At 44.0% G+C, this 16,077-nt stretch overlaps 1 protein-coding gene across 1 annotated transcript in view; it reads right to left on the bottom strand.

The window, feature by feature from the left end:
* Window positions 1–1,229: 1,229 nt before the first annotated feature.
* Window positions 1,230–16,077, bottom strand: part of ANO2 (anoctamin 2) — a 547,529-nt gene continuing 532,681 nt past the window's right edge. Inside the window, exons 23-25 of the mRNA XM_006862668.1 lie at window positions 15,116–15,297; window positions 3,687–3,792; window positions 1,230–1,502 (exon numbers count right to left, since the gene is read on the bottom strand). Coding sequence (XP_006862730.1) covers window positions 1,230–1,502; window positions 3,687–3,792; window positions 15,116–15,297 — 561 coding nt within the window. The remainder of the gene's footprint in view (window positions 1,503–3,686; window positions 3,793–15,115; window positions 15,298–16,077) is intronic.

Genomic DNA, 16,077 nt, shown 5'->3' with positions numbered 1-16,077 from the left:
ATCATGTTTGGTAAGGTGGAGGGTCATAGAAAAAGAGGAAGTCCCCCAGTGAGATGGATTGGCAAAGCGGCAGCATCAATGGGCTCAAGCGTGGGAACAATTGTGAGGTTGGCCAAAGACTGGGCAGTGTTTCATTCTGTTGTGCATAGGCTTGCTCAATGGCACCTAACAATACCAACAACAATTTTTACAGAAGGCCTTTTTTCCATGGATGTCTCTTAGTTCTTGCCTCCCTTATCCTACTTCATAGTTTTCCGTGAGTCTTTTCACTATCTGGTACAGTGCTATAGGATCATTACTGGACTGCAAACCACAAGGTCAGTTGTTCAAACCCACCAGCTGCTCCCTGGGAACCCTATACTAAGTTACCACGAGTAGGAACAGACTCCACAGCACTTAACATGAAGTTTGTCACTATCTAAAATAACGTATTTGCATATTGTCTATCTCTTCCCAGAAAGTAAACTCTAAAAGGCAGGAATTTTGTTTGCTTTGTCCTCTGTTATATCTCTAGTTTGACAAAAATGCCTAGTATATAGTAGATGTTCAATAAATATTGGTAGAATGAGAGACAGAAAGAGAGAGGCAGCACAAAAGACAAGGAGCTGTATCTTTTATAAAGAATGTTTCCATTTATTTTATGGTTTTAAATCTGAACCTGCATAAAATGACAGCTGCATTTAGCTCAAAGCGGCCCTGTGACATGAATGGAGACAAGATTAGATTGTGCCTCTGCCGCTCCAGATCCAGCAGCCGCAGCAAACAGCCCTGTAACTTAATTTGCCTCTGCTGAGGCTGTGACAGCCCCTGGTGCAAGTGACTCAGGGAGAGGGGGCAGAGGTGAGACCAGGCCCTGACTGTGCCCTCCCGGAGCCTGAAGTGGTCATGAAGCATGAGAGTGTGCCTCAGGAAGCAAGGGAACCTGGGAACTTGGGGCTGTCGAGGACCCTGATTCTTACACGGATTGACTTAAAATGGGATACCAATCCCCCAAAAGGATACAGCTCAAAAGAAGATCTAAAAGAAACTTAAGCTTGAAGTTTCTGAGAAGCAGCATAATTTTTCTTCCTTCCTGCATTCAATCTCTCTCTCTTTTCACACACACTCCCTTTTCAAGGGTCCCTCAGGCCAGATCCAGGTGAGTGGACACTACAGCCACCTACAAATGGTTGCGTGCATGTGTATGTGTGCCTTGCTCCTGAGGACGCCTGTGCTGTGGGGCTGGCCACTCACACGTTGGTGTGCTGAGAACCAGGGGACACTGCCCTGCCAGCCTGGCTGCGGCCAGAGAGGGCTGAGCTGGCTGCACGACTCTGCCTGCTCCGATCCTCCCCACCCTGGCTCCTTGGGGCTGGATCATCCATCAGCTTCAACTTCTCATGCTCCTCCTTCAGGAAGAAGTCCACCAACAAGCTCTTCTCTTTCTTAATCTGGTCGCTGATGTCTGTGGGAATATCTGGGATCATCCAGTCCACAAGAACGCTCAGGAACATCACAAGGTTCTGTCCACAGCAAGGAAGAGAAGGGTTGCATAGAGAAGTCTGGCATCAATTAAAACCCAGTCCACTGCCCTCAAAGTGATTCTGACTCACAGCGATCCCATAGGACAGAGAAGAACTGTTCCATTGGGTTTCCGAGGCTGTACATCTTTATGGGAGTAGACAGCCTCATTTTTATCTGACTGCTGACCTTGTGATTAGCAGCTCAACATTTAGCCCACGACACCACCAGGGCATAGGCAGGACACTAATGCGTCATTGCCCTCCACCATACTAGCAGAATGCCTGTCTCAGCTGTGGTGCTGGTGGTATGGTGTGGTGGAGGAGCATATCTTCCCAGAATAAACTGACTCTATGCAATCCTGCCTCTGCTACTTTTTAGCTCAGTGAACTTAACCAAGAAGCATAACTGTAGCATCCTTGTTGTTTATAAAATGAGAATGATAACAGTCCCTGCCACATGGAGCTGAAAATATTCAATGAGTTAATATATGGAGAACATTTACCACTGTGCCTGGCACATTTACCTTGTTGTTTCTTCCCTTACAACAAGGAAGTGTCTCCACCTCTTTCTCAGAGTCTTCTTGCATGTTCTAGTCTTGCTTCTAAACCTCAGCCTTTCCCTGCCCAGAGCTTCCCGAGAAGTGGCCATGAAGCCAAATGGCCTTCTAGAGAGTCCACTGTGATGCCTGCCTGCTCCTCTTCTTCCTCCATGTTAGAGACGGGCCTTGCGTTTTGCATTAAATTCCAGTCTCAGTGGACCCATGCACTCCTTACACTCACCTTATACTGCTCTGTCTTCCTTTATAGTCACTCTAGTAAGCCCACCTGTCTGGGACCCCCTGTACGCAGCTCTTCTTTACCAGTTGCAAGCTTTTGGAATTGTCTGCCTTATTCTGTTCTACTGAGTCACATCCTTCCCATCACATTAGGTAGGATAAGAACACCTTATCCTGGAGGCATTCTCTGATTGCGTCAGTTGGCTCGGTCCAATAAATGTTAGCTATTTTTATCATCTGAGATGATTTCACTCCTCAAGCCACCCTTCAGCTGCTTTCTACACAATAGACCTCCAATTGCCCTCTGCTTGCCAATTATGCACTACGCATCTTTTCCCCTCAGAAATTGGAGAACAATGACTGAGTCCAGAACTAGGTGATCTGAGCTCTGCTGTCTTTCATGCTCTAACTGTATTATCATTTCCATCCTTTACTTTGAACTCTATGTACTTATAGGAACTTTAGGGGAAGACTTGGAGACCCAAGGCCTCATCCAGAAGCTCCTAGGAGCCTTTGGTGCTCAAGCCGCTTCATCAGATGGCAGCCTCTTGCTTTTAGTGAAAGTGAAATGTTACATGTGGCATATGGTAAAGTGAGGAGACTCCTGCAGGTGGGGCAGCAGGGGGACATCTGCACGAGTTTTCAAATCTATCACCCCGTCTTTCCAAGGGAAGAATGGCTGTGTTCTGTAAGTGAAAGACTAGCTGATGGGCTCCTCCACTTCCTGGGCTGGGGTCTGCAGGGCAGGATACCTTAGAGCCCTCCTGAGATCTCCCTTCAGGGAATACAAAAGCTGGAGGAAGCAGGAGAGAAAAGAATCTGCACTGTACTCTTCTTGAAGAAGAGAATCTCAGCAATGTAATTGGAGCTGTGGCTATTGTCTGAGATAGGAATCATTGGGCTCAGTTTGCTATTCATTCGGGGGTGTCTAGATGACTCTGGGGGCCCTTCCTAACAGATGCCTCAGTAGCTAAAACAACACTAACAAAGGAGGGAGCTGAGAGGGAGAGAAGAAAGGTTCAGAACTCGAGCCCCTTCTCAGCTGCAGAGATGAAGTGGGGCTGATTGTCTACATTAGGGCAGAGACTCTGGTTTCAAACTCCCTTCCCACTTTGCTTTCTTCATCTTAGGTTTAAGTGGGAATCTATCTCCACTCTGCAACTTACTCCACATCTGTCTTATAACCTCATTCAATGCTCTATTCTCTTTCTGCAAAGTCAATTCTTTAAAGGACCCCTCTCGCAAGACCTCCCAGCTTCGCCCAGGGCAAGGGACCCTCAAGTCAGCCTGACACATACAAGGACCCCAGACCAATAAACCTGAAAATGAGGGGATGGCAGCAGGACAGGACCCTTTTCACCCTGGCAACATGGATTCAAATTGGCTACTCTTTGTTTGAACAACTCACCTGGAAGATTATGACAAAAGCCAGCCGGGCAGACAGAACGGACCAGTACTGTTTGGAAAACTCATATGGGTTTGGGGCCCATGGCGGCTCTCGGTAATCCTTAAACCTGACCAAAGAGAAAGGTGGTGTTAAGATTCAGAGGAGATAGAGGGAAAGGTGGTAGGTTTCTATCTCTGTGTTAATCCTCAAAATTCAAATTAGCAGGAAAGCCTTTGACCCTTAAACTCAATAAATTAGTTGGTGGGTGGGTGCATGTTGGGAAATCCATGGCCCAACTAACACATAAACAAGGAATAAAATGACTAATGTCCTAAAAGCCAATGTGAGCCCAGAAATGCTCTTTTCTAGACCTCCTTCCATAACTCCCCAAAGCTCCTGGTTTCAGATTCTCCTCCCAGGATCTATGAGAGTAACATAGGTCAGGTGATCTGCTTTGGTTTGTCACTAGCCTGTGGGTTCTGTGAGGACAGGGAAGACCACCAGATGCTGTCTACAGCAGTTCAATGAAGATGCAGGCCCAGCCAACAATCCCAGGCTGCTTTGGAACTATGGTCATGAATGGATCTGGGTCGGTTTGATGGCTCCATTATTGAACTGAAAGGAACACTAAGTCAGACCAAGCTGAAGGCTGAGTGAACTGAGGTGAGGAAGGCAGTCTTACTGATGGCTGGTCAGTGTCTTGTCCAGCTCTGTGCATGTGGCTTATGAAACAGAATGCCATTGCCTGCCTTTTTCTCAGGCCAATGGAAAGGACCAGAGCTTTCTCTCAGTTTTGCTCTTCTGGGATGACTCATGTTAAAACCAACTCATTTTCTCTGACTCACATTTTTTTCTAAGCTATTTATCTGGAAAAATGACAAGGGCCCATTCCAGAAGGGCTATGGCCATTCATGGAACTGTTTCTCCATGGAATTCAATCAATGTTTGACACTCAGGAAAAACAAAACAAGTGCTAAGCTGAAGAAAGGTGGGGAGACATCAGGCACTCAGCAATGAATATGGCTTCGGAGAAAGGCAGGGGAGGGCCTGGCCCAGAGAGGGGCTGGGAAGCTTGTCCGTTGTTGTCCTTAAGTGTGATTGAGTTGGTTCCAACTCATAGCAACCCTGCATAGGGTTTCCAAGGAGCAGCTGGTAGATTTGAACTGCTGACATTGTGGTCCAGTGTGAAGACAGCTAATATATATTGAGCGCATGCTCTGTGCCAGTCCTTGAGCAAGGGACTTTCTTAGAAGTTTCTCATTTAGTCTTCACAATATCCTCAGAAGGATATTACACCTAACACACGAGGAAACTGCATTCAGAAGTCAAATTATGTGTCCTTGACCTCATGGTTAATAAGAGGTAGAGATAAAAGATAAAAATCCAGGTCTGGCTGAATTCAGGCTTCTCTCCCATTGCGTATCATGCCTCATCAACAGATGTAGTTTTGGGGTGGCAGGATTCAGAAATGACTGCTTTTCTCTCCCTTCCCTGTCCTGAATGAACAAGCTGTTCTGAAAGATCAATGTAAAAGCATGGCAGTTTCCAATTCCTCAAAGAGGAAGGAGGAAAGATGAGAGGAAAAAAGAGGAAGAAGAAACGGGATATACGTACAAAGACGGAAAAGATCCAGGGCAGTCAGAAACAGAAAGAGATAAACTGAGAGATGGATGGATACTAAGCATTTGACTGAGGCCTGGCAAGAGGCCAGAGGCTGCCCCTTCCACTCCCCACTCTCCTCTTCCAACAGCTGATCACAGCTGCCGAAGCTTGGTTTGACATCCGGATAGAAAGCACAGCTAGCTTCAGTCCAGCAGAACACCCTGGGATCCACCACATCCATCTGTGGCTGAGGACAGAAGCATGGCCAGCTCCAGATTACCCTTGTTCATGGGAGACAGGGACAGCGTGGCTAAATGAATGAAGGTATCTGGGGTGGAAAAACACTCCGACTCAGCATCTTCCTGTGCTCCATCAAGAAAGCTATGGCAGAAGGCAATCCATCCAACTTCAAGAATCAAAGCAGGGTACAGGTTACAGACACAAACTCACTTGTTGCAATGGGGAAACTCTCCCCCAGGTCCAGCCCAATCCCTTCCTACTGCCACAAAAGTCCCTTTTGCTTCCTCTCTATCTCCATCTATGAAGGAACAGCTGTTCACTGACTTCCATGGCTCACCCTTCTTTTTCCAGTCTCAAAAGAATCCATAAATAATCTAATTCAGGTCCCACCTCTGCTACTAACGTACCACAGCTTTTGGAAAAGCCACTTTGCCCTCCCTCAGTGTCCAAAACATACTTTGAATCTAACAGGCACATCCATCTGATGGATGGTCTAGGGAAAGAATAACACAGATATGTCCAGAAAGTTCTACTTGAAGATGCCTCTGTGCCAATGGGTTAAGGGTGGCTCTGTTATGAAATAAAGGGCAGGCCATGCATTTCACAGGAAAAGAAGAAAAGAGTAATTTAGTGGATGATATGCATTTGTTCATATTTTTCTTCCCAAAGCTAACACTTTTTAAAAAATTGTGACCTACAGTAAGGAACAAACTTCACATTTTTGCACACATACTCCTATGTTACTGACATAAATATGGCACAAAATATACTTACCCTTGTTGTGTGCAATGTACTGATACTTTTCTATCCTATTCTGTTCTGTTCTATTCTCTCACATCCAATCCCATCCTATCCCATCTCATCCAATTCCATTGTACTTCTTAAAAGACTGGTCATGACCCCTAAAATGATTTCATAGCCCACTAATGAACCATGGCTCATGGTTTCAAAAACAGATTCCAGTAAGCTTCTCTCACCAGGTAAATAGGAGGTGTTTACATTCCAATGCATGCTCAAATGTTATCATTTTTTGTTTTCATTTCATTCTAAGAAGTCAGGCTTATCAGATATTTGCAGAGTAACTAGAAGACACTTGTTAAACAAAGAGATAATTCACCTTAAGAAAAGAAATGTTCTGTACCTAAGGATAACGGAGAGAAGAGATGGGAAGGTGGGTGGAAGGGAAACAGGAGCCACAGGGAAGAAACAGAATGACTTGTTCCATGAAGGGATTGCAATCATTGAGATGAAACAAAGTGTATTATTTGCTGAATGTAAAACTGATGGTCTTGTCTGTAAACCTTCACTTAATTCACAATGGAACAAAACAAAACAAAAAAAGAATAGAAATGTTCACAAAAGACAATGACGAATGAACTAAATTGTTTCCAATATTGCGACCACGTTTTGCTTTGTTCATTTTGTTTCAAAGTTAAGTATATACATGGCAGCCACCAAAACAGGGGCAAGGGTCTGGTTTTTAAGGACATTTGAGCTGATGGGGAACAGATCAGACATTCTAATGCCTAAAGTGATGGTTGGGCCCAAAACCCTGGGAAGTGCACAGTCTGGTCCATTCCCCATCAGCTCAAATGCCCTCAGAACTAGATGCTTTCTCCTGACTGAGGGAGCTTCAGTCTCTCAAAGTCCCACTGAGTGGTCATAGCACTGGGTGAATCCCAGCTCTGGTCAACGGCTTACATCTGCTGGCTGTGACGCTAAAGGAAAGCTAGGGTTTATCCTTGGGGATATAACTTTAAGACTTTTTCCTAAATCTTAACCTCACCCTTACAGTACTATTTTTCTCTCTTTGCATCTTAACATTAATTTTGAGATTTCTTCTGAGTCTTTGGATGAGGAGAATCTTTCAATAATGAATGAGGACAGCTAAAGTGAGAATCTGAGGAAAGCAGGTTACCCTTTGAGTTTTTGTTGTTGTTGTTGTTAAGTACCGTGGAGTCGGTTCCAACTCATAGTGACCCTGCACAGGGTTTCTAAGGCTGTAAATCTTTACGGGTGCAGAAAGCCTCATCTTTCCCCTATGGGACGGCTGGTAGTTTCAAACTGCTGACCGTGAGGTTAGCAGCCCGATTCATAACCAGTACACTACCAGAGCAGCTCTGCTAATTCGTAACTTCAAGACACTGATATGTTAGTCGACTTCTCTAAAGCCAAGCTGACCCTAATCCATAAAGTGGATGCTACAAAATAGGTACCATGGTGCTGAATACCTAGAAGGTGCATGCTTCCCGTCTCACCCTGCTGAACCACAAATAAATGAAAGTGCATATGTGTGTGTGTGCACTGAGTATTAAATGAAAGGACCATGAGAAGCACTTTTAGAGGCTTCTACTGGGGGAGAATGACTGGGCTGGAGAAGGGAAAGACAGCCTTTTCTTTTCTTTTAGTCATTTCTACTATGTGTGTGTATATACATATATGTGAGGGTACGTCAAAAAGTATTGCTACTAGGATTTCAGTTCATAGATGCATGGGTTTGGCACAAACAAAAACAGGCTTTAACATGTTTCTGCAATCAGCAGATGACTGCAGATAAGTTCTCTCCGAATACAGTTGTCTTTGTCTATTTAGGGTGTCTTTCAAAAAAACAAAAATGTCCATTCAAGACAGTGGCTTCCAAAGAGATCTGATGGACCAGCTAGATTCAAGGCAGAGATTTCAGCTCAAAAGATTATGGCAACTGTTTTGGGAGATACTGTAAGGACCCCTGGTGGTACTGCTAACCTCACGGTCAGGAGTTCAAACCCACCGGCTCCTCGACAGGAAAAAGATGAGGTTTTCAGCTCCCATGAAGATTTACAGCCTCAGAAATCCTATATAAAGTCATTATGCATAGGAATTGATTCAGTAACAGGTGTTTAGGTGGGTAGAATAAAAAACTAGATGCTAACTGCAAGATGGACAGTTCAAACCAACCAGCTGTTCCACAGGAGAAAAATATAGTCTTTTCCTATATAGGGAAGTACAGCCTCAGAAACCTTAAACAGGGTCTCCATGAGTCAGAACCAACTCGATGGCACTTAACAACAAGAAGTTCATTTCATATTCATGTGTAGAAAAATATCTGGGAAAATGATCCTCAAACTAATCACCCCGGCTCCTATTGGGAAGATGACTGTGGCTGAGTATGGGGCAGAGATAGAACAGAATTAGTGGTTAAAGGAGCTTCAAATGGGCATGTCCTATTTAAAATATGTATTAATATATGGCATGCATCATTAAATATGAATTTTTCAAAATCAGGAAAGAATCTTTGAAGATGATCGCTTCTGAGTTTTCATTTGTCCAGGTGGAGAAGAGAGAGTCCCAATGAATATGTCCCCATGCAGAACTCACTTGCAGTGTGTTAGAGTGGGTGATGCAGGGAGCTGCTGATCAGTGATCTCCTGCCACAATTCAGCACAACGCACATCACTGTGAGCAGGGAGGCTGCTGAATGCTGAAGACAGAACCTGAGGAGCTGGTTAGAGTAAGTAAAGGCCTTTTTTTTTTTGCTTTTTTAAAAAATGATGCTTTGGCTATGTTATGAATCAATTACTAAATGCGTTTCTCGACTCCAAACAGTGGTATTTAAAAAAAAAAACCTAAGTAGCCTCCATGGAAATTAATGTCAATTTAATGCTTGTAATTGCATACAATATTGTCATACCATCTGAGCTACTTAAAACTGCCTTCTGAAATTGGCCTTTAACAAGGGGAAACAGTGCAGGCAATTAGGAGCTAATGAGAACTAAGTCAATCCAGGGGCTGATAGGGATCAGGAAAGCCAACACCCGGAAAAGCTGACTCTCCCACTGGTTTCGGCCCAGACTAGATGTAAAGCTGTCACGGGCTGTTAGGGAAGCCAGCCATTCCTTCAAGACTTTCACAGGGCCCCGGAACTTGAAAGCACTTAGGCCCTGAAGAAATGCTCAGCTGTGACCACCCAAGGATGCTGTTTCTGAGGGCTTACCACCTCTCAACAGACCCAGTGGGTTGGCTGTGCCCAGGTGGCATCCTCTTATAAGAGGTCACTGACCTGACCTTGTCCTCCTGATCTCTCTGCCCCCTTCCAGCTGATCCACCATCCATCCTCTCCAATGTAGTGGTCCTCTGACCCTATCCAATGGTCAGTAATCACGCCTGGAGATTGACGTCACAGGGCTGTTTATGGAGTAGCCCTGCCAGAGCAGTTAAATGGCTGCGGCCAGCGTTGCTCCAAGTATGCTGGGAATGCATCTCAAATGGGTAGCTGGAGCCCTTTCCTAGCTTTTATTGCTATTTTTAAGATACCTCCATCCTTGGCGAGGCGAGGTTGGAGCCCAAGACCTTGGTTTTATTTGACCACATTTATCTCTGGAGGTCACTGAAAGTTAAGAATATAAAGGGTCATCAAGTTCCCAACACTATTTGCCAGAAAACCAGGGCAAACTCTCATTTCCCACCACAGAAGTAGTTCCACACACTGACGCTGAGACTAGCTGTTGAGCTCATGCCTGTCTGTGTGTGAGTGTGTGTCTTTCTCACAGTGTCTCTCTAACACTGTCCCTCCTCACTTCTCTTTCAACCTCTCTCCTGAATTTCTTACAGCCCCTGGCAGTTCCTGGTTTAGAAAGACATCAGAGGTTATGTCTTCACTCCCTAAATTTCCAGCGGATCTGGTGACCCAGACCAGTTCACCCAGCATGTAGTGATACCATAGAAAGATGCACCTGAGGTAGGGATTTCTATCAACAACTCTTATTGAGCTCATAAATGGAATCTATTGACACTACCTATTTAATATGTTAGGAGTCCTGATGTGGCACTGTAGGATCAGCACTGGACTGCGAACCTCGGAAACTCTATATAAGGCTGCTATGGTTGGAGCCAACTCAACGGCACTTAACCACAACATGTAATATGTTACATCTAAATTATATGCCAATCTTATTCTCTAGACATCTGCCTATGTGACACAATAGAACACCTCTTTTTAAACTGTAACTCTCAATATTCCCTTCTCATCATACTGAAATCAGTGAGGTCATGCCAAACACATTTGGCCTCCTTATTGCTCTCTTAAATCCCCTCAGTGGGCTCCCATGCAACTCACTATAGTCAACATGCTCCTCATGATTTAGTGTTTGCATTTTCTTCCAGTTTCCTTTCATAGCTTACTTTTCTCATTCCAGTCCCACTTACCTATGGTCATCCCCAAGGAGTCGAACCGTCTTCCTGAAGGACCTGAGCACAAGCTAGCCCAGCTACCTGGAGCACACTACTCTCCCTGGACTCCCTTTACCATCTGACACCCTCCTTATTCCCCACCTCACAACACCCTTTCCCATCGACTTTTCTCTTGAGTTGCAACAAAATTTGCACTATAGTCATTCATGTGCTGTTTATTCTTCAGGTCTCATCTCCCTTAAAACTGTCCTAGAACACTTAAGTCTGCTTCAGGTGGCTGGCCCCTTCTAAAAGGCTCCCATAGTTCCTTTCAGTTCTCTTACTGTAACTTCTTGTTGTTGCTAAGTGCCTTTGAATTGGTTCCAACACACAGTGAGTCTGTATAGGATTTCTGAGAAGTGACTGGTGGGTTTGAACCACTGACCTATAGGATAAGCAGTCCAGTGCTTATCCAGTGATCACATCTCATTGAATGTGAACAATGGAGAGAAGACAGCCAGGATTTTATAGCTGGTTGAAAAATCCTGTGACTTTGTAGGTAGACACAAGAAAGCTTACGTATGTTAGTATCTAGTGTCCTAGACATTTGTTGTTTGGGATGTGCAGTCTCTATTCACCTTAATTTTACACTAACAACCACGTACGCCAAGGTCAAAGGAGCTCTGATAGCACAGTGGTTACGAGTTGGGCTACTAACCTCAAGCTCAGCTGTTTAAAACTACCAGCTGTTCCACAGGAGAAAGATGAGGCTTTCTGCTCCTATACAGATTTACAGCCTCGGAAACTCTATACAGGGTCGCTATGAGTCAGAACTGACTCCATGGCACACCACCAGCATCACTCCAAGACCATGTGCTTCAGATGGAGATGACTTGATCTCCAGTCCCCATTCCCAAAGCATTCAGGCTTGGCCTCTGAGAGCATCACATTGCCCCGGCTACAGTGATTGATTGAAAGTAGGTGTGTACCAATCTTGGCAGATAGGAGACAATGAGATTTTAGTTGGAGTCATTGGGAAAGCTGCCTGACCTTTCCGCCCACCCCCACTCCCACCCCCCACTGGATTTGAACCAAGTCTGACACTGTTCTGTCATTGCTGAAAATCTTTTGGAGCTTTAAAATATAATCAACAACAACAGTAATAGAGTTGAGAGTTTGAACAACATTGACGGAGTCAAACCTTGCCTAAAATGACACCTACTCTCAAATTTTAATTATGGGGCCATTGAATTCTTTTTTTTTTTAATTAAGTCAATTAAAGCAACTGATGTTTCTGGAAAGCATATTTCAGATATGTCACTGTAAGTCGCTGGAAGTTCTGAAGGTCAGGGACACTTGGTACTCTGTTACCTACATGTGCATCTAGATCAACTAAAGTAACAGATAATGTTATTCTTACTTTCCATATGACAGGCGATACTCAGTTGCTCCCTGTTACACACAGGGATTGAGGCTTGAGTTCCTGGATAGATCTGTGGTTAGTTCAGGGTATACTTCTCAGAAAGCTCTTCAGCTCTCTAAGTCTCAGTTGCTGTAGTTTTTTGTATTGAGTTTAGTGTGCAATGAGGAGTTTCAGTAAAATAGTATCTATGATCTCTTCCAGTTAAAAAAAGAAAAATTTCTAGTTCTTGCTTCTTGGTGCCTGTTTGTTTCATGCAGACCTGAAGACTGACTGTGGAATTTTCTGTAGTAGAATTAGATGCCACTGTGAAAGTCCAGGAGCTAGTACCATCTTCTGGAGATCAACATTCAGCACCCTAGATAGACAGTCTGACATCCCATCTGTACAGATGAGTAGCCAGTGAGCCGTGTGTAGTCTAGTATCAAATATATCTGCTGTGAAACTTTAGTCCTAATCAGACTCTTTACAACTCCATATGTGAATATATCAGAAACATTTAAGCAGATGCAAATGGAGATCTATGCATGAATGTATTCATTTACTCTTGGAATGAGTCCAGAATTTTGCATTTTTTTCTTGCTTGACTAGAGTTGAACCCTGAAGTTATTACTCTTGAGATGAGACTACCCTTTCATTTATCTCACAAATTGATAAGGTTGTCTAACTCAGCCATCTGCATTAGGAAGACCAATTGTGTTCTTTCTATTGCAGTCTCAAACCGTGAATCCAAACCTAAATAACTGTCTTGAAAATGGTTGCCCTTGGTTACCAAGAACATAACATTCATGCCCAAGATCATCACTGGTCCCAAATACGTATCCTGGTTATGGTTGTTATTATATTTATTGTTTTATTTTTTAATAGATAAGGTGTGAGTTTCAACCAAATCCTGCACAAGGACTACCATTTAACTGAGGGTGCAAAAGAGGTAAAGAGTTTATTTCCCATGGCTCTTCTTTTTATTTGCCCTTCTTGGGTAAACTGTGGAGAGTTAAGCTACCTTCAATTCTCTGTGTTGGTGGCTCTCAATCATGGCTATAATGAGCTGGAATTCCAGTGTAGTGTGTCTATGATTTAGGTGAAAATTGGCCCTTAGATTTTATACCATAACTTTAAGTGCAACATGATTGATATAAAAATCAGAATATGTACCACAAAATTCGAAGCTTATCATATTCCCTTTGTTGACCGACCTACCATTTTCCCAGTGCTCAGACTTCAGCCCAAGTTTTATAGACAGCCTTAACTCAGTCTTTCTCCTATGTCTCTTTTCACCAACTTTGCAATGTATTCTAAGAAATAGCTCCTCTTCTCCTTTCCTCTTACTTGTTTCTACCACCCTGGTCTGTGCTCACCATAGTTCATGTCTGAATGATGCAGCAACTCAGGGGCTCGCCCTGAGTTCTCCCAGTTCTAGTCCATCTTTCTCAATATCCTTCAACCTACCCTTTACTTTATCACTTCCAGACACTAAAAAGGTCAATATCTTCCAATGGCATCACATTTAAACACCTGTCTGATTTCAAGGTCTACTCCTCCTACCTATTCAAATGCAACAATGGACTGGCTTATACTATCTTAGGAATTTCTACATATGTGGTATTTTCAATATTATTTCCCAAGCACTCTCCTTGCCAACTATATTGTCTAGCCTCTAAGTGTTTATCTAAGATGGCAAATTGATCCCCACCTCAATGACTTTGCCCATACTAACTTTCCATCTGTAATGTTCTCCTAGTGGTCCTTCTCTCTCTGAACATCCATAATTCTCATGGGCCATGCTATGCATAAGCAACGAATGACCTTTCTTTTCCCATCTCTTCTGCTTATTTTCTTCCAAAACAGACCATAAATCACTTGAGGGTGAGGAAAAGGCTCTACATATTTGTCTTGTTTGCAGTGCAGTGCATTACTTAATGTCTCTTCTAGCCAGTCTTTGTAAATCCCCACCCAATGATTTTTTTCCTGATAAGTCTGATGGTAAGAGAAGGTAGGAAAAGATGCTGATGGATTATATGACTCAGTTTTGAGTGACTGTTAGAAGAGTTAATTGTGAAAACTTGGAACTCTAATGTGTGTATAAAATGAACCTTCTCAGAAAGAAGGTGGGAGTGGGACTCACAACCAGCAAGCTAGAGCCAGGAGTGGAGTGCTTCCTTTGGATGCTGAGATCCCAGTATACAGAACCTCTGCTACCCAGGGACAGAATGCTGAGATGCCAGGGAAGCAGCTGAAGAGTGGCAGCAGCAGACCGGAGAGCCAGAGCAGGAGACAGAGTGACTTTGGGCAGGTGACTTGCTTACAGAGTGGGGTGCCTCCAGGCACTTAATTCAGGGAGCATGATTTGCTGACCCACAGAGTAAAAGCTGAAAGCCTTCATTGTTGTTGTTAAGTGCCGGTAAGTCAGTTCCGACTCATAGTGATCCTGTATAGTGTTACTGAGGAGCAGCTGGTGAGCTTGAACTGCTGACCTTGTGGTTCAAACCAAACTTGCAGCCCTGCACATTGACCCACAGTGCCACATCAGGACTCCTGAATGCCTTTAGGTGGAGGCTCTTGGTAGAGTGGTGTGCCCTGTGAACCTTTATCAGCAGCCCTTTGTAACATTGCCAAAGCAGGGCAGAAGCTAGGCCAAGGTGCTGAGGGCCAGAGAAGAATGAGGCCAGCCTATGGACACAGCAGAGAAGAGGCTATACTGACAGGAAGAACTGTGTCCTGAACATTTCTGACCTTGGATGGCAACCAGTTAACTTTCCTAATAACCCCCGTCACTGTGAGTATGGTGTGTGAGTTGTGTGTGGCCACTGCAGTAAATGACTGAACCCAGATGGGTAGAGAGGGCTGTGGGAGGGATGTCTGGTGCCATGTTTTGCAGTCTGTTTCACAGTGTCTAGTAAAAACGTATTAGTTGATTTAATGAAGTTGATTTTATAGTGACTCAGGGTATGGGATAAGAAAGAAGGAAAGGAGAATGATCTAATTCTAGGTCATTCCCAAAATTATTTGGTGGCCTCACAAGCCTGGTTTACTACTTTACCTGCAGAACTGAACCTCCTGGTCAAAATGTGAGTTCTCTGGCTGTGTTCCTTCCTTCAGCTGGCTGACATTGAAGAAGGAGAGGGTGTGGTTGATAAAGCCATGCAGAGTCCCATTGTGACTATAGGAGTACTGGTACACAAGGCGTGGGATGAAGTCGGAGGTGACGGCAATGACAAAAGCCTGAGGGAAAGAACCACAAACACTTGAGGAGTGGTCAAGATGGACATTGTCCCAGCCCGCAGAGTTCATGTAGCTCTGTCACCATCCAAGTTTGGGTTCCCTATCCAGAGATGCGACAAATAGGAGAAGACATGCATCTGGCTTGAGAGCCATGCAGCTGACTTGTTTCTTTTCCATTTCAGATAAGTCTAAGTCAATCCACTAGCCAGCAGCTGTCACAACCATGGCAGCAAAGAATACCAAGCCAGTTTGGACCATTTGGTGTTGGAGGGATTAAAGTAGCTTTGAGATAATGGAATCAGCACTGTTGGACAAGCCAAACACAGTGGAAGATTTTCTAAGACATTCCCCAGTACTGGGGGTGGAGGAGAGTGCAAATTAAATGCAATGAGCAAGGAAATTAAATGGCAATGTACATCTATTCCAGAGTGATACCAGAAAGCCAGAAAACAAATGATAGGACTCCACATTTCTTTCAAGTGCTATGAGTTGGAACCAACTTGATGACACTTAACAACAACCACCTTATGGAAGCACATCACTGAAAGAACAGTAAGACAGTAAGAGGGAAGAAGAGGTTCCTGCTAAAGGGACCACACCTACCCAGAATAGGTCTGGCATATGTAAGTGCCCCATAAATGTCTATGGTGCAAACCAAACAACAAATGAATGATTGCAAATTTGAACATGGAGGTACTTTCTACAAAGAACATCTTAAACCTTTTGGCAGGTGTTTATACTCTATTCTGTACCAACTATTTAAATATATATATGTGTATA

Source organism: Chrysochloris asiatica, unplaced genomic scaffold (genome assembly GCF_000296735.1).
Source record: "Chrysochloris asiatica unplaced genomic scaffold, ChrAsi1.0 scaffold00050, whole genome shotgun sequence".
Taxonomy (NCBI): domain Eukaryota; kingdom Metazoa; phylum Chordata; class Mammalia; order Afrosoricida; family Chrysochloridae; genus Chrysochloris; species Chrysochloris asiatica.
The sequence above is the reverse complement of the archived record's forward strand: the minus strand, read 5'-3'. Positions and strand labels throughout refer to the sequence as shown.